This window comes from Mastacembelus armatus, chromosome 21, assembly GCF_900324485.2.
Source record: "Mastacembelus armatus chromosome 21, fMasArm1.2, whole genome shotgun sequence".
In the NCBI taxonomy this organism is placed as follows: Eukaryota; Metazoa; Chordata; class Actinopteri; order Synbranchiformes; family Mastacembelidae; genus Mastacembelus; species Mastacembelus armatus.
In genome coordinates this window covers 17,984,346-18,010,643 of record NC_046653.1, presented here as the reverse complement: position 1 = coordinate 18,010,643, position 26,298 = coordinate 17,984,346, and the positions used below count along the sequence as shown (strand labels likewise).

Here is a 26,298-nt window from a genome sequence, read left to right as displayed (position 1 = left end):
TGTTTCTCCTTGATGCTGATGCACAGAGGAGACCATTAAATCTTGAGGACACCTCTGACTCTCTCTATATTCTGGAGACCTATAAAAATGCTCCTCATTCATTTCAAACACTGTTCACATTCCCTGACTGCTTAATTGAACCTCCCGCTGTAAATACAGCACAAGTTATTCTTTCAGCCTACGTAGAGTAATCCTGAGAGTCAGAAAAAAATAAATTGAGACAGTCCTAATGAGGCTGCTTTTTAAGTGGAGAATAATACTTTATTATATTGTGTGGAGCTGCACACTTCCTGAGCATTCACTTTGATGCCACTTTAAAGGCTGACTCGGCTTTAGGTAATTGATATTGAGTTATAGTAAAAGGCCTGTTAAAGTTTGTGAGGAGGGAACTCAGAGCACCAGTAAGATTACTGGATAAAGAATTTATAAGGTGGAAACCATACTCCGATATGGACACATTCCTGCTGAAGAGGTCGGAGCCGTGCTATACCTCCAGTAATCATTAATACATTCTCTGTCTTTTTCCTTTACTAAGAGTCTCTGTCGCTCTCTCTCTCTCTCTCTCTGTGTCACGCTCATGTCATCTTACACTTTGTCTAATCATTTTCTTTCCTTTTAGTCAAATTCATTTTTAATTGGTCTCCATGTAGATCTTATTAGGTAATGAATTGTTAAATGTAGTTTCCATTACTTACTTAGATTATTTTACAAAGACCAGAGCACAGAGCTGTCATGCAAATGCTGATTTTTAATTTCCTTTTTCTTCTTAGTTCACAAAGATATGGATTATTGAGGCCTCGCAGCTGGAACCCTACTTTGAACAGCTTGCTCACTGCCATGTTTCATAATCAGAGCTCTTGGAGAGCTCCTTAGTCGCTGAAGTTTGACTGGCGGCTTAGACAAAAAGGCCAGTTGTGATGATAGGCATTTAATGGTGCATGTGACTGTGATGCAGGAAGCGGTCTAGCCTTATTTGTGGGGCAGAATGCACACTCCTATTGCTTTGATGTCGAAATATTTTAGCTTTGCCAGATGAAGGGCTCTCAGTGAGCACAACAGAAGTGCACAGTGGGGGAGAGTGATTTGGTTTAGGATGAATAGAACTGCTTTTATTACCTTAGTCTGGATGACACCATCCAGCTCCCTGTTCAGCTTCTCTCATGTGGGAAATGGTCAGTTCTGGAATTGAATTCTGTATACTCTGAGGTGACTTTATAAGGGAATCATACAGGATGGTTATTGCACCATCAGGAATGTAATGAAACTGACTCAAAGGTGACAACAGTACAGAGGAAGGTCACTGTTAATATATGGCCATGTCCTGCAGTACAATATAGTTTTCCACCCATAGAGGAGAACTGAGACTTCTCTAGTGAAGCTTAGCAGTCTTGGGAGACTCACAAGTACTTTATGTTTTCTCACGTCTCTTTTCTTCTGTTTTTGCCTTTTTTTCTCCATCTTGACTGCCTTTGTTGTTAAAAAATACTGAGAACCTTTGGGAACCAAGGAGATCAAAGGCCAATGCAGGCCTTGGTAAACCATTTGTCCACACATGAATGTAAATGTCCTGATAGCAGAAGTGCCATTTGTATGTCCGTGTAAGAACCTATACACCAATATAAAGCCCGGGGCAGTAATTTGTACCTTTGATTTGTTTCAGTTTTAAGCTTTTTATTACTAATTTGCTGACAAAATGTTCCTTGAAAGACCTCCACACCCTCAAATTGGACAAATAACAGAAAAAGTCCAGCAATCCAAGTATCTCATCTCCATCCTTAATTCATTAATTTGCTGTTTCCCTACAGTCAGTCACCCAGAATAATCCATCTGGAAAGTCCAGTGAGCTTTTCCGCCACTGGGCAGAAATGGGATTGTGGATGGTTGATCACAAAGCTTATCCCCGCAGAGCCGTACCCTGTGTTAATGTATCCACAAGTAGGCCTGCATCCACACACACATGGCGTACATTTTGAATGTTAGACATTCCTGTAATTACTTTACACATTAGACACTGCATGCTACATTTTTCACTATACACACACAGCATCCATCTCAAATTAAAGTAATATCAACGTACTGTCATGTGGGTGAAGCGTTTGACTTTGATCCTATCCTATATGGCCTGGTCCCTTTAAAACACATTAAAACAGGAGGTAATAACTGAAGGTCATGTCATACCTGCACAGTACCGAAGAAAAGATACTGGCAAGCTCAAACAATTTAACTAACTTTACCTAAGTCTGTAAGCTTGTACTAAATTTAATCTATTCTTTTAATGAGTCTCCTTCAAGTCTAATTTTTGAGAGGATATGTTTTAGGAGGAATAGGGGGCTGTCTGTTATTTGAAGGTTTGGTGATGTGATCCTCAGCTCGCCCTATGCCAAAGTGTCCTTTAGCAAGACACTGAACACCTAATTGCTCCTGATGGTTAGTGGAGCAATTTGCATGGACATTTGAGTGTGAATGACATAGGCAATGTAAAGTCTCTTGATTATTATGTTTAAAAAAAAAACACACAAGTGCAAGTCATTATCATTTTGCAATAACGCCGGTAATAAATATCATTCATTGCCAAACCTGGACATGGGATGGATTTGATTTGATCAGAACTTGCAACCATCAGATAAATACAGCACAACAGTGTCATAACGCAAATCTGACTAAACTCAATAAAAGTTCCTTTTTATTGTGTTGGTGTCGCATGTCTTTTAAAGTAGCAGATGGAAATACATGGGTGGACATAAAAGCAGGTTTTATTTTAAAAAGGTCTTTTAGATATGGGATACACAAAACACATTTCTTTTCATATGATAGTTACAAAACCTTTCATTAACAGCTCACCAGATATATTTGCACGTTTAATTATCTGTTTTTGTCTATGGTTGTTTAATTCCAGACTTTGTCAGGTAGACTCTTTCCTTTGTTAGCAGTTGCCTCCAATCCTCCACATTTTAAATGGTACCACCCCCCCCTCCACCTTCCTCCTGAACCGTGATAATTGATGTATTTCCCATAAAGGAGTGGTAATTAAGATAATGAGATTTTCAGAAGCGTTGCATGCCAAAATGAGGGGGAGTATGTTTCTTGACTGGTTCACTTTAGCTTTATATATTTTCCTTTCCATCCTCTCTCCTGTTTTATTCATTTCACCAGCTCTGCTCTTGTGTCTACTGATGTCTGCCTCCTATCTGTGTTCTCCTTGCCACATCTGCTTTCGCTCTCATCTCCCCATACACAGCTTGTCCTCATTTGTTTGCCCAGTGCATAATTAGCTATAGGATCACCCATTGTGTAATTATGTATAGCAGTTTGATATGTAATTAAAATTGTATCAGTATCCAGTGTAATTTGTGCTATGTGATTACCTATTAACAGTGCAAACAGTTGTGCCTAAAAGCCCGTGACTGCCCCTCTCATAGATGTCATGGTGCTTCTCTGTCAGTATTTACATACCAGCAGGTGCTACAGAGATTCAGACCAACACATAATAAATATTAACACATGCACATCACCTCACAAGGAAACATCTTCCTGACAACTTCAGCAATTGTTAAATATGTCATTCCACCTTAAACCATGGCCTTTACAAGATGATGCACTTTACTTCAGACAAGACCATGCACTTTACTTTGCTGAAAGACTTAGCGCGCAATATTGCATGGCTTGTTCCTCCTAAATACAGACACCAAAATGGAGCAGGGCTTTCAAACGGCTTGTTAGCGAGGTCTTATAATAAGGCAAAAGAAGGGCACTTGTGAGGACACTCTTAATGAAAGCACCAAGCTGCAAACTGGCCTGAATAAAGCACCTTTGCAAATTCACCACTAAGTAATTAGATGTGGTTAAAAGATCTGCTGTTGGGAGCAGCTTTTTTTTTATCCAATAACACATTTGCACAGCTGGTTTAGGAAGTGCTGAATTAGAGGTTGTCTGAATGCATATACACGTAATTGTTTACTGTAGGCATCCTAGTCTGTATAGTCTGCTGCTGTGCATATGGTCATAGCTTATACCTTTCTTATCTGACCTGCTGTTAAAAAGAGAATGTACAAAGCTATTACTATAAATAAAAACATTAACAATATAGAGCACTGCACCTTGCAGCATACTGTTTTACATAACTACCTTGTTTTAATCCAGTAAACTCCATCTTTATTTTCAGCCTTATGAACCCTATGAAGTATAATTAGAATTGTCTGCACTCATTTTAATACAAAAGAAGAAATTCCAAGGTCTGTGATCATATCAAACATGTCATGCTTGCTAGCAGTGAAGTGTGAGTTATAATGAGCTTAACATTCTCCTATTTTTCCCTCATGATGTAATGGAACAGCAATAAAATAATGTGTTGTAGATTTGACTGTATGGTTGATTCAAAAAAACGGAAAAAATCAGGACAGAGCGAACAGCTACATGAGTTTTCTTTTATATAAAAAGGCACACAAATAGCTGGTCTTGTCCAGCTGTGCCAATACTTGCTGTGACTCATGTCCACATCTGAATTTAACATCAGGTCAGATGTCAGGATTAATCCAAGCACAACTTCCTAACATGAATACAAATCAAATTATGCATAACAAAATGAAATTTCATACATTCAACTTGAACAAAACTGCATGTATTCATGAAGACAGCATGGTAGCTTTACTTAGTGGGAGGAAGGGCACACTTTGCCTGTAGCACCCTGGCACAAAAGGTGTGAATTCAGGGTGAGAAGCATTGATCCAGGTGTTCAGTGGTCACACAGCTGCTGTCAGAATACATAGATTTATGTGCTGGACTGTGGGTGAATCGATAAATGTTTCCCTGTTAAAGGTTTGTCTGTGCTTTAACTGTCAGTTTCTCTGCAGGCTTTCATTAATGTTGTTAGCATTACATTAGCAATAATGTTTTCATCGCATTGACGGACATTCGCAGCTTCTGACAGTAATGACAATGATTGTAAGTGTGAGGCTGACTAGAAAAAAAACATTCAAAATGATTCTAAATCAGTTTTTTCTCCCTGTATATTAATGTATACTGAAGTACTGGACATCATATACCCTCTTTTGATTTTTCCTAATTTTTCAGCTTTTCAAAGAACTCAGACTTTTAACAACAATTAAAATGCTGCTTGTTCTGGTGCTCCCCGAAGGAAGGTCTTCAGCAGCAGGTCTGACATCCACCGTATGGATGATTAGCATCATTAGAGCATCAGCTGCTCCCTCTCACTCTGACATACACACACTACATGATGGCTCGTCAAATACCTAACACTCAGATAGATAGATTTAATGATGGCTTGTTCTTGGCAACTATGTGATGTATTTTCAATTATAAGATGAATTGAACCCAAGCTCTACAGGCACTAGAGAGCAAGAGTTTGTTGACAAGGAATGAAAACAGACAGCAAGGTGATGAGCAATTTTAAATAGAAGATAGGAGATAAATTCTGTCTATACTCTGTTTAAATGCTAACAATGCTATTTACAATAAGGCACAGAGGGCTGGAACTAAAGTACTATTGAATGGAAGGACACTGGGAACTATGAAAAAATAGCTAAATCAGAAATTATCACTATTCTTCAGTGGTAGTTTCTGCATTGTTAATTTTGTATTATACATATTTAAATTGTGTGTGTGTGTGTGTGTTTTTTCCCCTTTTCAGCTCCTTTGACCGACAAGCCGCCAAAGATCCTGTTTCCCTTGGAAAACAAGATTAGCAATATGGAGCTTCAGCTAGGTAAGAGAATCATGGGATTTCCTCCAGCTGCAGTCAGTGCTATCTGTGTCATTTCCAAATGACAGGATATGTATGACTTTACAAATCCTTCCAACACACCTCCAAGCGATTAATGCAGATTGATGATGGCACTTTTATTTGCTGGAAAAATAACAGAAGGAGAAAAAAAAGTGTTTTCCACATATGCAAATGGTGGGTTCTAATGTCCCTAAGGCTGTTTTGTCAACAATGGAGAGCCCATGTGGTGCCACGGTTCCATACAGTGGCACCACATGGAGAGGCAGCCGATTTCTATTGCTGTTGTTTGTCTTCTTTGACGTGGGGTCACAATGGGCCTACCCATATATACGTGGATGAGTGAGTCTATGCATAAGGCTGTGTTTGTTTTTTATTTTTATTATGACAGCATATTGCTCGATTTCTGGGCACATTCCACTGTCCACATGGTGCTTGCTGCTCTGTGAATGGCTAATGTGTCTGTCATGGTGAAGCCAATGGGACAAGACTGAGAGGTCTGCAAGGCAGAGAATGATTAGATGAGAATGTGACACAAAAGGAGGGGGTGGTGACAGAGACAGGGAAGGTGCAATGAATTGCTTAGTGGTTACCTTTTGTCTTCTAGCTGATGCTTTTGAAACCCAGGTATAGTTCATTTAAAAACGCCTGTACGGTTGGCTGATCAAGAGTGAAAAATTGCTGCTGTTGACAAACTGACAAGCGCAGCCTCACGTGTGAGCATACTCACACCCATGCATGAGCAGGTTGCACAATGTAGGCCCTTCAGCTATTTGTGTCATTTGTCTCCGTCTTGATTTCTGTGGGTTTTTGAAGAAAGGTTTGATTTTTTTCTTTGAAACTGTCTCACAATTATATGAAGCCTCAATGCTAGTTCTGCCTTAGGTTTGCTGTGTGAATAAGTGTTTTCTTGTGTTGTCGATTATGCTTGTGTGTATTAAACGATGGGTGCACTTAGTGCCGCACAACAATTAAATACAGCACTTCCATAAAATGTGGGAGACCTATGGGAGAGAGAATGGCCTAAACCCAAATCTCCAAAAACATTTTCTCTGTATTTCCCATAATGCAATTCAATGGCATCCCTTTGTTAATCTCTTTATGTCTTGTAAACACATCTTTCATATTTTCATGTCCCCAGTTTGTAATCCATTTTATCTCTAAGTCCAAGTCAAAATAACCAAGGTGGCATCATTAAGGATATTTTGTTAGACTTAAAATAAATAATTCATACCAAGGCTAATTAATGAATTAATCATAATGCCTCTAGATATATAAAACCAGTGGAGGTCCACTCTAATGGTATAGTACACGAGGGCTTGGTGCTACCATCTTAAAAAAAGAGTGATGGGCAAGGCAAAGAAGAGAGACAAAATATTTGTGATGTCACACAGTGAGACCTGACAGACTCACAGCACGGTGTCTAAAGCACAGGCACCGAGGTAAATATTTTACAGCTAGGCTCCATTTTGTGTGCAGAAAAGTTGTCTCTCCCTGCAGACAAGAGTTTCTCTTTTATTTAGCTTTATTTATTCATTCTCCTCTTCCTTAATATTTGTTGATTCATGCCTTGAGCAGCTTTATGGAGCAGTGTGGCGGATTTGTGGTAGTCAGGACATGCACAGAGACTGGTCCCTTATGGAGAGTGGAAGACAGAGTGAGAGAAAAGGAGGTGAGATCCAATGGAGGCCAGTGGATGGGCTGTAAAGTCAGAGCAATAAGCAGAAAGATAAATCTGCAACAGTGCCTGGAAACACAGACCCACTTTATCTACTCTGCCGCTGCAACCAATGCAGACCTCAGACGGCCAGTGTCACAGGCAGCTTTACATGACAGACACATTCACTGACAGAAATAAAGCATCTATGTTATATAAACTCTCACAGAAGACATGTAGCCATGAATGTAGAGGACAGTCAATGAGAATGAGGCAGAAAAAAAGAGCATAAAAGTCCATGAAAAGGAATGAAATTGAAAGTTAGAAACTGAGAAGCAAGACGAGTGTCAGAGAAAAGAGGATTGTTGAGTGAAAAATTTGATGGGGGATGGGGGACAGGGGCATCAGGGAGAGTTTATATGTCTCAGAAGCAGGTTGTCTTGTCAGAGTATCTCATCTCTCCGTAAGTCTTCTTAGATGCCCCTGCCACCGTGTCCCTTTCTGCTGAAGAGCCAAAATATAGCTGCAGATCCATACTGAATCCCAACACCATCACAAAGCAGCATGTGTTGATCTCATCACAGCTCTGCAAGGCTACAGGGGTTCCTGAATCCTTAGGGATGTATGACTGCGTGAATGCAGATAGCAGGCCTGCAAATATTACTTTAGGACAGCTTGACATTTTCAGAGTAGTTTCCAAAGGAGACACAATCAAGGTTGTGTAGGTTAGTGTGGATTTTGTCAGCAGTCATCCAGTTTTTCTTTTGGCAGATTTACTGCTGTCCCCCAGTGGTGAGTTGGTGCAGTCCACTTCTTCCAGAATAGGAGAATGATTCATATTGCGGGGTTTCAATTTGTATCTGTGCGCTGGGGTTGGTGAGAGTCTACATGGAAATACACACACTTACATTATGTGACATATTACACATAGCTCCAAATTTAAAACACACACACTCTCACTGACTTGGTGTTGATTCCATTGGGATAATTTGTCATGGATTTGCTGTCCCAGATGGTGAAGCAGAGGGATTTAACTCCTGCTTACACAGCACTCTCTGTTTCACTAGCTCTCCCTGTTCATCGCACAGATACTGCACACACAGATATTCGCACACCCCTACAACACTTGGGGTGAGTAGGTCAAACACATGCTTGCAGAGCAGTCTTCACAGCCCTGGGATAATTGTAACTGATTTTAGGATTTTACTGTCCCCCTAAGCCAGCAGTTGGGTGCACTCTTCTGGAAAGGAATTAGAATCCATCATTTCAGAGGGCAGGACCCTGCAGCATGGGTGGGATGGTTTGCAAGAGGAAGATAACTCTTATACCTACTTCATTACAACATAGAACCGGGCACAAACTCAGCCACTGCACACACACACACACACATGCTCTCACACCGTGCACAGTCAATGGTGACTATTTGTAATAAGTGAATTCACTCAAAGATGCTGAAATACTTTAGAAGTATGTTTTTTTACAAACAAGGAATGAGAAATAGACAGTCTGGATGCCCTACTGTGATCCTACTTTTTTCTCAGTTTCCTAATTACCTTCATCTTCCTCCCTCACAATCTGGTAACATCTGTCTGCTCATCAGACAGTTTCAATTCATTTTAATGGATTCACTGCAATCAATACATTTATTCATGTAAGTAAATTAAATCCCTGGCATCTCTTTTGGAGAGTATAAACTGCTCCGCAAAATGCAGAATTGGTTTATAGTCATTCATGAGGCAAGAGCTGATAACACAGCTAAAACTCTTGAATAGACTGTGTTCCTTTATTATGCAGTTAGAACAGTTACCACGTGGTGAACAGGTCAGAAAGTTTGGTAATTTACTAAACAGCATTCCATAACGTAAAATAGGGAATAACAGAAGCAATATGGAATAACTATTGTGCCAAATTCTGATCTGACTGGACACCAAGATACAATCAAAATGCTGCTTATTTTATTTTCAATAACTCGTTCAGTTAATGTTTTCATAAATGGGTTGCACCTGTAACATGTTTTATTTTTATATCTAATTCTGCTGAAACCAGCTATTGTGAGTTTGTAATATATCCACAACACTGACTGACTGACCATCTTTATGTGTCAGTATTCACTGGGTTGTTGTAAATCTAGCACTATAAAGACCTATGCAGCTAACAGTATGTGAAATACAAATACAGTCCACACTGTTAAGTATAAGGCCCCACTTTTTCTTCTTGCCTCCATGCCTGACTCCCCTACCCATGTTCTTACTCGCTCCCTATGCTCTTACATCCTTTTATTCCTTAAGTCTCCTTTGTCCTTATTGCCTCACCTATTACTTCTGTTTATTTGAGGATTGGAGGATTCCACATGAAAGATCTACTGATTTTCCAAAGTCTGTTGGAGTGGGTTAACACTCCTGTTGACCTTCTCCTTTCCTCATTCTATGGCTATGACACTGAGGACATTCTCGAACACCTAACTATGACACCAGACATGTCACCTTTCCATGGCGAAGGGTCAAATTGAAATTGACATTGCTCTAGAGAGTTACTAAAGGTCAATGCAGAGTCACTTCACTAAATTACTCTCAATCTCTTTCATGCTCTCTTCCAGTCTCTTTCTCGCTCTCTTTCTCTCACACACACACACACACACACACACACACGCACGCACACACGCACACACACACACACACACACACACACACACACACACACACACACATACACACAGTGTAATTTCCTCAATTGAACACCATACCTCTGACGGTTCCTCTCTCTCACTCTGTAATGCCTGGTAGGTGTAATCTTTAATTGGGATTGCTCAGTAATTATTCATGGAATTCACCTTAGGAACTTACAGAGTTATTCTCTACATTTGGTTTATAGTTTACATTTAGAAATAAGCTGCTTTGTAATGTAGGTTCTTTTAAGGCTGTTACTTGAAAAAAAAAAACAATCAAAAGAAACAGTAAGCCAACCAAAACTGAGAACATAGGTGTTATTAGGCACCCTTACCATTCTGAGCAATATGTAACCTGACCAGAGCTTAAAATAAATAATTCAATGCATTAATTATTCTAATGTCCTTTGTAGCATGGTCTTATTATGAGAGTGATATATTTAAAACCTATTTAGCCTGATATAACAGATGAATGTAAATTACAATACATGTAACTGTTGATTTAAAATCATTTATATATATAAAGGTGCTAAAGGTTGTTAGCTGATATGATGTGTTTGGCACACATATACAATACTAAGTATTGGCTTCCTTTTATGTTTTTTCCTCTCTCCCATAAATGACATGAATATACAAGCAAATTCAAAAGCAGATATATTCTTTGGGAAATGAAGTTGTGACCCATTAACATTTGCTGTTAAAATAATGAATATATGTTGTTAATTTAAGTAACTGGCAAGTCACAATCAGTAAAATATACACTTGTACAGTATAATTCATCTTTTTTATGGTTGTGCTTAGGCATTTGCTTAAGGTTTGGAAAAGACTGCTCTGTTTTAATAAAAACTAGAATAAAAACTCTTCAGACACAGCATGTTTGTTTATGTTTAATCAAAACCATGATTTTTGTCTAACCTTAAGAAAGTTGTTTTGCTGTGTAACTCAACTCTAATGTCTCTGATGTGGCATTTAAACATAGTCCAGCCAGCTCTTAAATTTGCTACATTTCCTGCTGTTGCATTGTAGTTTTATGTAAACGTAAAATCTAAGGACACACTTATGGCATTACATCAATGTCCAAACTAGAGGGGGCAAAAATACAGGGCGAAAAATATAGACCTTTACATTTTAACAGTTTGCAAGCACATATTTCTCACTTGGGAGCCCGAATGTGAAGCTTGCAATTACAACTGTGAATTTTGTACGTACAGAAAGAAGACCTGTACGCATGTTTATCATAATATCACACTCTAACTGTGTTTTTTCCTCCTCAAATGCTTTTTTCCATCTCCATTTGATAGTTGTCCTCAAGCGGCAAGTGGATTTCCCTTGGCCGCTCTCTATGCTCAATTGACATTTTTGTGCCGACATAACATGAGGGTGGTTTTGATGATTTGAGGGTGGGCTCATGGACGTTTCTGTCAGTAAATGCTATTGGTTCCTTTTGTGATTAAATGTACATTGAATGATTGACTGTCATTGATTGACAACTTCCCCAGAAGTTCCACCCTCAAATCGTCCAAACCACCCCCTCGTTTTTCACCCTGTTTTTGCACCCTCTTGTTTTGACATTGATGTAACACCATTCACATTGTAAAAGCGTAGTCAAAGTGGTGTACATTCATGTTTGAATTTGAGTGCGTGCCAAGAGAATCCATGAAAAAAGCAACAGCATTTGTTCTAATAAATGCTTTGAAAAGGTCACATTACTCATGTAATGCAAAAGAATCTATTCTATTCTATTCTGTGGACATGTATCTATATCTTTTAGGGACAACACGCTTCTCAGCTGGCTGGTTCTGTTTAGTTAATTTTTCTGATACATGACAGAGAAAATTGGCTCTTAAAGGTCACACGTGGAACAATTTTTTGTGTCATTGTCATTATTTTGGTCATAGTCCCATAGTGGCCCAGCATTAAGTAACCCATGGTGACCGGTATGGTAACTAGTGTGTCAGCAAAACAAAGCAAAATGTTTAAGTGTTTGAACGATCATCATTAATCATCGGGTCTGGGGCCCAGAGCAGGAGTCTGCAGTATGATAAATGAACTATCAGCACCTCTACACATGCCTAACAGGACAGGGCCAGGGAGCTAGGAAGGGTGGGAATGAGAAAGTACACATAGGAAGAGGCGGGAAGAACCCCACATAGCAGGCAATAAAGACTGACGCAACACCCCACTGTGCATCGCATACTGCTTGTTTATTGCTGCCTTGCCTCAATGCAGCCTGTGAGGCCAGTAAGAAGATGCAAGAAAGGTGTGAACCCCTTCTTGATTTGTACCAGGCTGTTGGTTATTTCTTCTCTGAGGCAGCAAGCTGACGTTGGACTGTCAGGCATAGTCTTTGAGCAGCTGTAGTTTTAGCAGTGTGTCCAGCACTGTTGGTTTAATTAGACCTTATCAGCAGCTGCTCAGCCGATTCCGCATGTTGAATCGGCTGAGCAGAGGCAGAAGAGAAAAAGCTGTCTGACTGGCTGCTCAGCACAGTGAATCAGTTTCTCCTTAGTTTTTGCCTTTTCTTATTCCAGCAGTACAAAGCAAAGAAAAAGTTTTACAACTCATTATCAGGCACATTCTCAGTTATATTAGTCTGCAAAGCATTGTCTTAGAATTTGACTTGTATTCCATTTAATTAAATCCAACTTTCTTATGGTAAACCTGTGTACTCACAAAGCCCAGGAGGCCGGGAAAATCTTTAATGAAGATCTATTTGAAGGTTCACATGACAACATAACAGCAGATGATTCTTATCCAAAAGTTATATCTCAGCCCAATATCAACCTGGCATTTTATTCCTGTTTACATGCCATTACAAATGTACCTAATGCTATGACATGGTACAAAAGCTAATTAAAAATTGTCAGATTCTTCTACATCTTACCAGCACCATGTTGTTTCTGAAGTGTTTGACTCATCCACAAAAAAATTGCCTTAGCAGATATTCTTATAATATCTTTTCCTAGCACTCGCAGCAAACCTTACAATAGGTAGCTAATATATGCCTACCCTATGGCTCAAACAAGCTGTTGAAACATAATAAAAAGGTGTGAAAGGTGATGAAGAACATTGTTTGTTCTCATGCTTTTAGGAATCAAAACTCCCACCTACTGACTTGTCTACTGTAGTCTCTGCTGTATGTCCAAGTGCTACAATACTTAGAAGACATGAGGCGACATGAGGTGATGCATCCGCTTTTGTCACGCTTTCTGTTTGGTGTGTCACGTCAATGAGCTCTGGTCTCAATGAGGGCAACAGATCTACTTTGCTGCTCTCTGTCCTGTGCCCAGATTCATGCTGTCTGTCAGTGTGTGCATTCAGCTTTGTCACTCACGTCTCGGTGCATGTGTGCCTGTTTGTTTGCCGGTATTTATAACACAGCCATTATCCAGGCCGTCTCGAGCAGTTGTGTTAAATCAGGCACCAGTAAGAGTTTCTCCGCCTTTTGTGCCAAGGGGTGTCTTTAAAGAGAGATGATTTAGGCAATGGTAGCTTTTACCTCTTCTGCCTCTGATGCTCAGGCTCACTGACAGGCAATCAAAGAGAAGGAGCACCCCCCACTCATCACTGCATCACTCTGTATTTGTTACATCAAGGGCAGACAAGAGTGAGAGGTAGACTTAATGAGACCTATCTTTTCAGAGATTTGATGCTTCCAGCAACTGGACCTTTCATTCTCTTTCTTCAGTCATTGCAGGCTGTGTTTGGTCAAGGTGGCAATGACCAGGTTTGGGAATATCATCTATAAGATCAAATTGACATCCAGAAATAGAGACACCATACATAAAAATGCAGTGACAGTACAGTAATTGACCCATTTGGCAGAAAGCGATGGTCAGTAATAAGAGTAGATGGGGAAGTGAGAAAAGAAAAGCAAAGGATAGAAAGAAATGGAAAGGAAGCCAGCAGTGAAATGACATGCATGAACAGCAAAGCGAGCAGGGGAAAAGACGGCTTTGCCATTCACTTTGAAGCTTGCTCTACTTCTGTCTGTCTTACATAACAGAAAAATGAAGAAAAACAAGTGCCAAAAAAACTAGGCAGGGTAGAGAGAGGAAAAAAAGAGGCAAGACAGAACTTTAAAACTTCAGGGCTCTGATGTTTCCGGCAAGTGAGTAGAGCAGCTGTATCTGGACGATGGAGTTAGTCACCATGCGGCACAGAGCTTTGGTGTTGAGCGAAGGGTAAAACAGTTAGCAGAAAGAGGGAGATCAGTCAATGGTGAGAAGAGAGACAAGAAAGGAGGGTTGAGAGGGGGCGGATGGACAGGAAAAGATAAGGAGACAGAGGAGGAGGGAGGATAAACCAAAAGGAGTGGAGAGGGAGCATACTGAGCATCTGAACCCCAGAGAACAGTCTACAGTAGCTCTCTATCTTCCACCCTCTCTTTCTTTGTGTTACATAAACTAGTCTCTCCATCCTCACTGCTGACAAGTATTTGAAGACCAGCTCAGGCCCTTCACATATCTCTGTTCTTTAATAGCCAAGGAAGACCCCCAGCTGAAGGCCACGGCTTCACCCGGCAGTGACAAATGCTGCTGCACTTTAGCTGACTCCTATAATACAGTTGCCCTCTTCCTGCTGTACCTTTGCTTTTTTATGACAATCAATCTTCATGATGTCACTAGCGCCCACGGCACTGAATGTTGCTATGGAGATCAGTAGATCTACTCCGAACTGTTGCCTAAGGGAGGGTGTATGCGAGCTTACGTTAGTGTGTGTGTTTGTGCGCACATCCTTGTGTGTGTGTGTGTGTGTCTGGGCACACTGTTCATCTTTAATTGCCATCTGCAATCTGCATCCTGAACACAGTCAGTAATTCAAGAGGCCCAGCGTGGGGTAAATAGCTGAGACTCATTTACTAGTGTGTTAATGGACTTTCTCTGTCTTTGTCTTTCTTGTTTCCCTTTCTCTCTCCCACTCTGCTTCCGTGTCAGTCTTAATCTAACCCGTGCCCCCCCTCCCTCCCCCGCAACACACACACACACACACACACACACACACACCTCCACAGAGCAGTCAAACATTTCACAGCAGATCAAAACATATTCTGCCAAGCAGAGCAACAGCAAATGCACTATAGACATGGTTTAGCATAATTTTATGAATATACATACTGTTTTAGGCAGATAATTATGTTCAATTTTGTCATTACCATAAACACTGTTAGACTGACTATAATAGCTGCTGATGCTATTGTAAAGAATAAAAGTTGACAGGGCCTGTGCAAGCCTGGGGTATTGCCGACAGAGGAGTATAGACACAGAATGACACTGTCATTCTCATTGCTGTTCAGGAAACTGCTTAGGATGGAAGCAAAATTGTGATCAATTTTAAATAAAAAAAATCAGATTAATCTTTTTTTAACTGTAATTTACCCAGTGGAAGTATAAGAGAAACCCTAATTTCCTTTAGCTATTTTAACCTCTACATGCAATTTCTCCCCTTTTCTGCTCTTTTCTCCTCCCTACGTCTTTGCTTCCTCCCTTAACTACACTCTTCAACCCTTGAAATGTGTTATTAGTATTAAACAATGGAAGAATAGGCATTTTAAGTAGCAGCTTTACTTTCCTTAATAACTACCCTCAATGATAATAATTACCCCCGTTGAAACAAAAGAAAAAGCCCTTTTTGGGTTACTAGGCAATGGGCATACAGCTGGGATTTTGTGTCTTATGTGTTTCTATGAGGGTGCACATATATAGTTGAGCATATATCATCATAGATTGTGGACTTTCTGGCTTCACTTTCAGTTTTTTGTGTTTTATACAGCCTACATTACTCTATTTTTGACTTTGACAGTAATCACAATATGTGTATATGTTTGTATACAGCTTTGTATATGCCTAAATACTTACCCTCAATTTTCACTTAACTTTCACTTAGAACATCACTTTTATACCAAATGTTCATTGAAAAAGCTACAAATTACTGTGATCACTCGTTTTGTTAATAGTCACCGTAAACTGTAGCAAAAATACAATGAATGAGCTGATTGAGAAAACAAAAAATCAAAAACATAAAATTAAATAAAACAACACACCTAATGTGATTGCTAGAATGTTTTTCTTGACCTCAGCTTTGCATGGAAAACCACCAGAAAACCTGGAGGGGAGGTGCCAACAAAGGTCAACAAAGATCCATCTGCACTTGCTGCAGATGCTGCTGTGTGTCTTAACCAAAATGGCACCACATTAGCACAGAGAACTGTCTTTAATGTGATCGTTAAGGTCTGACCAATACCCAATCCACTTAATAAGGTCAGTGTTGGTGCAAATGCAGTACTGATCTAGCAAATTTAGTGACTAATCAACTGCAGACATAATCATACTGTATGTGAGTAGTGCAATAAAATCACAATCTATCCTTTAACTCCGTTAGTCCTTTGCCATTTTGGTGGGCTATTAACACTGGCCTCATGTCACATAACCTATCAATAATAACCACTTAACTTGCTCATGCTGAGCCAACATTGATCTTGGTGACTGGTCTATGCAAGATTAGGAGTATGGATTGGTTTTGCTAACAAACCAAAAAAAAAACACCAAAAAAAAAAAAAAACCCAGCTTTCTCGTCGCCTTGGCCTCTCTGTCTATGTGCTTTTATCAAAGTTTTATGATTGAGGCTACAGACTGTGACAATAGGCAATTGGTTTATTTATATTATATTTATTTCTCCTCCCTCTTTTTGACCAGATGAATTAAATTCAAAAACTCTACCAAACCGGTCACAATATTTGACTCTACCAATAAATCAGAGTCTAATAACTGTGCTTTGCAGCACCATTTCCTTCCAATGATACAGTACATTGCTATATGTCAGAATAAACAATTTTCAAACTTCAAGTCGGAAATTTGGCATTCATTCTCAACGTTAGGCTAAACTTAATATGCATCACATGTGCATAACACATGCTAATAATGTAACTAGGCAACTGTTCTGTACTTAAATTCTTTCACGCAGCATGTGTGTTGTCAGGAGCACAGTGGAGACACATTTGTGCAGCATGGTGCTTGCCGCCTGATTCAACCCAAACCATAACGTGATGTATTGAGGATCCTGATTAGACCTTAAAGTGCTACATCACACAGTGTTATGTACTGTAAGGAACCTGTAATTGATTGTAATAAGCTGTTTCAGGTAGAGTGTGAAATCAGTAGGAAATGTTTTTTTTTTTTTTGTTTCTGCATTCAAGTGAAATGCCGATCTGTCCAATCAGCATACCTGCACTGGTTGGGAATTGTTCAAATTCTTAAAGCGTCATTAAAATGCAGTATAACCTGATCACCAGATTGTGGCAGATCACAATGAGCTCATGAGAAACACTTTTAGAACAAGCAACATGGATGGCGCCAATAAATAAGCTAATTTTTTAATTATTATTACATGTTCCCAGTTTGTTTGTTTGTGTGTGTGAGTGAGTGAGTGAGTGAGAGAGAGAGAGAGAGAGAGAGAGAGAGAGAGAGAGATTTCTCCAGGTCTAATGGTGACCATGAGACATTGTCACATACTTAGACCTTCCTGGCCTGTCATCTCTCCTCTCCTACTCTCACCTCAGGTTGCGGTCACTGTCTATCTCAGAGGAGGTGTTTTTTGAATTTCTGTAGAGCTCTCGCCATCTGTCCAGTGCTGCCTGCTGGCACCAGAACCTGCCTGTTGTGAGGACTCATTCGTCTGTGCATCTAACAGCAGCCAGAGCTGTTTGAATTTGATGCTTCCTTTTAATCCATGTTAGTCAGTTGACATTGTGCAGCATTATGAATATGATTTTTAGTTTTTCAAACAAAAAAGAATGTGTATGCTGTTTTTTTTTACTTAGTAAAAAAACAAGTCATTTTCTCTAAACCCTATTTACTGTAACCACATTTTTTATTTCTCCTTCAAAATCATTGGTTGTATTGGTTGTATTGTATTGGTTGTATACAAAAAGTTTTTGGTGGAAACAGTAAAACCACAAATGATGAAATTTGTACTTAGATAAGAACAGTATTATCTGGGTATTTTTTTCTGTTTTTGAGTCTCTAATTCAAAGCATTCTTCTGTACTCTATCTTGAATAATGATTTTATTTATGAACCCATTTAAGTGTCATCATATTGGAGTGGCCTTTTCCATGTGAGGTGTGGCAACACAGGCAATGCCTGGCCAGCAACAGCTTCACTCCACTGACTATTTATTAATATCTTTCTCTTCTCTTACTTAATTTTTTCTCTACTCAGTGGCTTTTCTAATCGCATACACTCCCCTATTAGAGATAACATGACCTTTAGTGTGTTGGCAGTTTCCTGTGTGACCTTTAAGAGTGAGGCAGACTGAGAACAGCTGTGGATCAAGTAGAGCATAATGTGGGGCTAAAGTGGACCCCATTATGGAGTTCAGCCAGGGAGGACCATTACAACACTTTGTCCTCAACTGGAAAATGAGAAAATTAGTCACCTTTACGTTTGTGCAAGTGTAGCCAAGCTTACATGTATTCATATTTTGTTCTCTCCAGTAGAACAGGCCCTTAAGATCACAAGTCATCTGTCGCTTTCGCTCATTTTTGGTGTTCCTCCTGATCACATTCTTTGCTGCTCATTGGTTTTAGACTCCTGATTCTATTTTCACTCTCCAGCTCCATCACCCATTGAATTTATCTCCCACCCTGTTTCTCTCTCTTGTGTGATTCTCATTCCCAGAGTAAATATGTAATTTTTCACTGAAACCAAAGAGGGGAATAAGTAGTAATCATGCATAGTTTTATTTACAACCCCTCATCTCAGGTAAATATATTGAAGTTCACCTTATTTGTAGTACAGAATTGAAATTAACTTGAACTTGTTTACTTCTATGTTTCTTTTTCGCTACTTTTCCTTTGAGTATCAAAAATAAATTGTGTTTTATCGCCTCTATACACCTTACTCACTGGTGAGTGATAATTATATTGAAAGTAATTTAGGAGTAAGCATTTTTAATACGCTAGGCCTGGCTTTATGGCTATAGTTAATGTTCAGTGGCTGGTTACTGAAAGCAGTGAAAAATACAGCTTTGTTATAGTATATATGGGCACTGCAGAAGCACTACAAGCACTAATGCTGTCTTTCCCTATAGCAGGTTCTACCTTCCTTTAGGTGTGTGGCTATTCAACCATACACTCATGTTTAAACAAAACATCTCTGTTTAACTCGATTTGTGAGTCAAATAACTTTTTCATAACCCAGATTCCTCACGCTCTGTAGGTATCTTAGTTTTCCACCTGTGTGAATTAAAAGCATGCACACCTGAATTAACACACCAAAAACACACATACATGCACACACAAATAGGCACACACCAACATGCCTGATTAAAGAATCATTATTATTGTTTGATGGATTGTCCATATCTGCCCATTTTCTCATACATTAGTCAATCCTGCAGGATCCTAAGGGATCTTAATTCAGTACTTTGTTAGAAGCCCCTTTGGCAACAGTTACTGCTTTGAGTCTTCTTGGATAAGTCTCTACAAGCTTTTGCACACCTGGATTTGGACAGTTTATCCCATTCTTCCTGGCAGATCCTCTCAATCTCTGTCCGAATAGACGGGAAGCATGTGTGAACTGCCAAAACTGCAAGTTTCTCCACAGATGTTTTATAAGGTTTAAGTCTGGACTTTGGCTGTGCCATTCAGGCACAGCCAGAGATTAGTTTCAAAAGCACTCCAGTATTGTCTTGGCTGTATTCTTCAGGTCACTGTCATGTTGAAAGGTGAACTCACACCCCAGTCTCAGGTCCTGTGCACTTTGGACCATGTTTTCTTCCAGAATCTCTCAGTATTTGGCTGCATTCATCCTTACTTTAAATCTAACCAGTCTTCCTGGCCCATGCCTCACCATATGGATGTTATTAGCTTGTTGAGGAGCAGTGCCTGGTGTTCACCACATTAAACAGACACTGTGTTTGGAGTTCTGCCAAAAGTGTTAATTTTTTTGTCTGATCAGACCAAAGTATCATTGGTGAAAACTTTATCAAAAAGAAAAATGTTTCTGAATAAATATCTTCTAGTGCGTTAATGTGAATGTTAACATCCCAGACATGACAGTGATGCGGGGAAGTAAGTTTTTAAAAGCATATCTTTCGATTACTAAACTTGTCATAACTGACTTTCATTCAAGTTGTATGTGTCTTGTCATGAAATTGTTTCACATTTATTCAAATTGGTTTTATGTTTGTGGATGATGTGTTTGCGTGAACCTTAATACACTCACGGTCGAAGTTGCATGTTTGAAAATGTTGTTTTTGTCTGTAAATCACATCAAATGCATTGGTTACCAGTATGTTAGAATAATTTCCGTCTATCAGTGAAATTTAAATGAAGTTCCTCTGAAGTTCTGAATAGCAGCCATCCAACGTCACTGCTTGCAGGAAATTTCACAGATAGCTTCCAGCCTTCGTGATGATCATGTTTACTCGAAACTCTCACACAGCTCCATGTCCTTCATCTCTATTCAGTGATTTAGAACCATCAGAACCTCAGAACACATGTATATATGCATGCTGTTCATACTGTATATGCCCATGTGTATACTCACACACAATGTCCCAATTTGTGCATTGCAAAGATTATAAAAAATATTTCCCAGTTGGATGTTACATTTACGTAACATAATTTATATTTTAATTGTTCCAATTTCTCTGATGTGGTCTGTGGGAATGAAATTGCAGTGCAGTGAAAAAGTACAGAATGGTAATGATATCCTACAGGAGAAGTTCCAGTCGTGCAGCGATAATCATTTCTACAGGATTAAGTCTTGACCCACATCAGCCCAGCATATTAGCATTCTGAAAGCGTACTGCAACAAGATTCCACACAGACTAAATGCCTGCAGTTGAGAGGCTGGGGAAGAGGAAGGAAAATAGGACTTGGAGACAGAGTGAGTGATAGGATCGGAAAAAACAACTAAATGTGGGAAAGAAAGCCAGTCTTCACAGTGTCTCAAGACTTTTGTGTTTTCTGGTATTTTAAGACAAGCCCTGGTACTAACCTGCATTTGGAGCTGCACACCATGAATTCATCTGCATCCTAAATTCAGGATTGAAGGAGGAGATATATGTGAAATATCCTGCATCACGGTGACATTGGGTGGCTGATATTCAGAACTTTAGATGAACTTTATTTAAATTTCATTCTTTTTTGTGTGCGTGTGTGAGCGTCAACATTTAAATGCGTATGGCCTTGCCACTGAGGATTTTCTTTCACATCACACACCCAAGACACCTCAAGCTGTGTTTATCTAACAAAGATCCTACTCCATGACACTTTTCACGTTTTTCTGTTTTTAATTATGGTGCAGTCTTCGATATCTGATATAGTCGCTGGTTTCTAACATTACAATGCCTCCAGTTGTCATTTTTGTGATAGAAGATTTGATAACAACATCGTGTAGTAATTCCAAAGTTTACCAAACAGCTTTTTAGTGAGTCTCTGCCTTGAATCACTCAGATTTACATTCGTGGTGGGTGCAATCTATATTTTTTCACTCTGGGCTTTTGGCAATCATTCTTGTTGATTGTGACAACTAACTAACTGCTTTGCTAAAGCTTCATAAATGAGCCACAGCTCATAATCCTGTTTTAAGTAGTGAAGTCTCTGCTGGTAGTAAAAGCCAGGGATAAACCTGTGTCGGCTGTCTCACATGAATGGATCTAACGTGGACTGAACTCATCTCCTGTAGCCTGTTCATGAAGATGTTAGCTTTCTATATACGCCTTCATTTTTCATTCATCTTTTTCTGTTCAGTTTCCACATCTTAATGAATACAGAAGGTGCTGCAGGTCATCCATCAAGTAAAAGTAGCCCTGGACTTCAATTGTCAAATCTTCAGTGTGATTTTTGGAGTCAGAGAAATTTACCCAGTAAGAGATGAACTGCTTAATATACACACAACTAACAAAACACAATTACAGTCCAACACAGTTTTTCCCTCTAATTAATCCCAAATCATAAATAGCTCCTTTCACCTCACAAGGAAATTAGAGGGTGAGGAATGTGTTTAATAATTTCTGTTCAACCTGGGTGTGCAATTGATGAGCAAAGTCCTTGTCTTGATATTATGTTTATGTCTGTTAAGGAGAAAAATCAAAGACATATTTTATAAGAGATTAAAAAATGTGTTGTGTTCATCTATAATCTTTACATTTCTCCAGTTGAAATGTCTGTCAATTTACTGCTTTTCATTTCAGATTGAAGTGAGTAATTACACTTCAAAGTGAGACAAATATAAACCGCAGTGACAGTGCCAAAACTGTATTGAGGGAGTATCTCCTCTCTATGAAATATAAGCAGCTATAAACTAGATTATATAAGATGAAATAGGCTACTAGTCACTCTGTTGATATTTGATCCCAAATTGAAATTTAAAAAAAAAAGCCTCTTCAACCTCTCATATATTTTGTGCTTGTTTCAGAGTCAAGAGGTGCCAAGTGTATATTTGTTCGAGTGTCCTGTTTGACTGGCTAAAGAAGGCTTTTTGTGATTGGAGCCCCATTAGACAGTTAGCAGAAGTGTGTTTGGAGAAGTCTGACTGACCTGATGGCAAACAGTGGAGGCTTTGGGACCTGCATGTCTTATATGTACATTCTTAGAATGATAAATTTTCCTGAAAGATGGTAAAATCCTAAGCAAAATTGGAGAATAGTTCAGTTTACTTATTCATGAAGTATCTTTTTCATTCAACATACTCATTTTTGGCATAGGCCAGTTAATCTGACAGTAAACATGTGGATTGGCTGCTGGAAAGGATAAGATTTTTACCGTATATTCATCTATTTCCCCTGCCTGCTAGAGATTGATCTTCACTTACAGGGAAATACTTTTAATGGTTGTGACACTGTTTAGTCTATTCATAACTAAGGAGATTGTAAGGCCAGCTTTATGGAGAAGTGAGAAAGTACCAAAAGAATTAAACTTAATCTACTGTAACTGAGCAGTGTGATTGAAAAGATCATTCATTGCTGTTTATGTGTTTATCTTGGAGAAACAGTTATTTTTTTTGTAATCCCAACCTACTAATGCACATTCAAACACATATACACACATGCACATTTAAATTGCATTTTTTAGGAGTCCAAAGATATTAGAATCAAGATTGCGGTGATACACACACTAAGCTTGTCTTTTTTGTGCGTGGAGTATCTCCCAGAGGAACCTGCCTTAGTTGAAAACACATCTAGTGAGAAAATATTTGTAATAATCAAATGTGACTTCAGAATGTATTGTATAAGCTTCCACTGTTTCAGACATAGATACACACACACACATCAACACACCTCCCCGTAATTGCTACCTGTGTATATTTCTGTGTATTTCAGAGATACTTGTCTATGGAATGAATTATCGCACTACCTCACCACTAATACCTGTCTCTTTATGGAATCAATTCCAAGGCACGGCTTCTGTTGTCTCACAAAAAATAATCACTCACACTTTGTCTGAGCCCAGCGGACCATGGCTAAATCTAGGCAATTGTACAGTTTAGTGGTGGAATGATTGTTATTTTTCATTTAAAGACGGCTTACCGTGATGAGGGAGCATCTGGGTGTATGTGTTCAGTGTTGTGTGTTTATGCTCTCTAAAGATCTGCAGGATTTTAAAATGAAATTAAAACACCTTTGAGATAGCACTTGATGGCACGCTCAATCTCTTTTTTGTTTCATTGAAAACATCTTAGTGTATGTACAACATTATTTACATGTCAGGCAGTGGATAATCCAATTTATTCCTATAATGTAGGAAATAACTAATGCAAATGAAAGAATCTTAAGACTCTACCTTTACTCTTTAATATACTCTCGTTTTGCAAGGTTCAGCCTGAAATACTAAATTTTTTAAAACTTGAGAACCCTATGAGACATTTGGGCTTTTTTTTTTTTAAGAATTTATAAAGAAGGTAGGGAGACAGTACTTTTTTTTAAGGTTTCTGTCATATGTGTTGTCTTGCATTGTACCTTTTGTACCAGATTTTTTTTTTAATCAAAAGATACATACTGCATGTTCCATCTTCATATTTTTGTAACTTTTCACTTTAGGCAACTTTGTCTTGTTTGTGACTGGGAATGCAAACAGAACTTTTCTGTTACTATAAAAAAACAAATCCCAGTTGTATTCTTTTAAAACAATGATCCTTAAGGACAAGAAGTATAAAAGTGAAAATAGGATTTGATGTGATGCATTCTGATGTCTTTAAAATAGGGTCCTGGCAAGGAGTCTTAGTTTGGATCATCAAAAGGATGATTCTCTGATAGATTTTTTCCAGTGATCAGGTTACTGGAATAAAAAGGTACATAAGACTGGTGAAACTGACAGAAATGAAAAAGTGTCTGAATTATCATTGCAAGTATTTGTGCAAGTATTCTGACTCTTTTAGAGACAAGGAGGCACTGATTAATGCTGAGCTCTCGCTGTCATGATGTAACATGTATATTCTATAGGTCGACACAGAGAGACATATAAATCACACAGTCAAACATGGCCTGATCCTCGCAGGAAATTACTGCCATAATTAACATCCTAGTGTGCTCCTGCATTTCCACTCTGATTGCCTGAAAGTCAGCTTAAGAAGCAGCTCTGCACAGTTCCCACAGGTATTTTACCAGAGTGAAATTATCCCGGCACTTGGCAAGTACCTGGGGAGATCATCAGCCTGTGTTAGTGTGTAAACATTTCTGTTTTCCCCAGTGCCTCTGTCCCAGTGTCTCCAGCCAGCTCGGCACAAGTCATTTGTCAGCCTTGATTTAGATTTATCAACACACAGGCCTCCTGCGGCTGGAGCTCAATCTGCACAGCCATGGCCATGATCTTGTAATATTTGAAAGCTCGAGGAGGGTACATGAAAATTAGGCGATGTGATTGTGATGTGTTGGAGGGGAACAAGAGTCAGAATTTAAAACATGGGCGAGATATAAATGACAAGGGAGGAGGGTGAAAGAAAGTGACGTGTGAGACAAACAAAAACAACTGGGGGCAGACCGGAGGGTCAGATGGAGTACAAAGAGGAGAGCACTCTAGGCACGATAAGAGGCTGAGTGTGGGAGGTGAAGAGGGGTGGGTACGCTTTTTATATGACAGAAAAAAAGAGGACTGAAACTGTGTGTGTGTGTGTGTCTGGATGTTCAAAGGTTTTGCTGATGTTCAGAAGACAAGCCAAAGCTTTGGTTGGAGGATATAAAGCCATGTGAACTGCCAGAAAACGGCATAGCTGCAAAGTGGAGTCGCATGCAATATATCTGGAGGACACATAGAGATGTCTCTTTCCTCAGGAAGTGAAGATATGTGATCTCTTGTTTGAGAAAGCAGATGAAAGAGAAATAGTAAATTAATTCCTTAGATCTGCTATTTGCAAGACAGGGTATGTGTGTAAGCCAGGGATGTGTGTAAAAAAATCAGCTTGTGCATAAAGTTATTATATTTAGGTACAAATGGCATTGTTTTCTTTTAACCGCAAATAAGTATGCAGTACTGTTTCTTACTGCTACTGGGGGACTGATCGTCTTTTCTTCATAAAGTGACATGAGACATGTCACATGAGAGTGTAAAGGGGTGTGATAACGCCCACTGTGATTCTCGGGTTAATCGTGGATGATCTGGGTTGGTGTGACCTAATCTTGTTTGGTGAGCTCTACTTTTGATCGAGTTATCTGGCTTCAGTCAGTATCCTGGTCACTGGGTCAACGCCTGAAGCCAGGCTCCTCTTGGGTTCGTTAAAGTGATGTTCCTCATCAAGTGTTCATATCATACCATTTAATTGGCCTCCAGCCCCCTGGACAGGAACCAATTACAGCTCCCTCTCCGTTATGCTCTGGAGGTCTGCACTTGTCTTTAAGCTGCACTGTGCTTACTATTCTTTTTCTCTATATTTTCTTTGTATTGTGATTTTCATAATCATTTAAATTTCCATTAATTCGTATTTTTAACATATTTCTTGGTCAGTGGCAAACCTCAGGGGGGAAAGTTGCAGGTCTTTCAGAAGCATGACACCCAATGTCACTGAGTTAAAATTAAAGTTACTTTCTCTTTTCTCTTATTTTTGCCAGAAAAGAAGATTTTATATGAACCCAGAGCAGAGAGAAAACATTTTGGTGTTTACATAATAGAAATATGAAAGACAGAGTGGACATGGAGCCAGCACCAATGATGAAACATGAGTGACAAAGACACTTTGTATGAAAACAATACACAGCAGTTTCTCAGTATGAGTGCAGAAAGGTTAGAAAGTAAAGGCTT

At 39.2% G+C, this 26,298-nt stretch overlaps 1 protein-coding gene across 1 annotated transcript in view; it reads left to right on the top strand.

Annotated features, from left to right (window-relative positions):
* il1rapl1a (interleukin 1 receptor accessory protein-like 1a) overlaps nucleotides 1-26,298 on the top strand; it is a 109,800-nt gene that overhangs the window by 62,684 nt on the left and 20,818 nt on the right. The window contains exon 5 of the mRNA XM_026295524.1: nucleotides 5,648-5,722. Within this exon, the coding sequence (XP_026151309.1) occupies nucleotides 5,648-5,722 (75 nt within the window). The remainder of the gene's footprint in view (nucleotides 1-5,647; nucleotides 5,723-26,298) is intronic.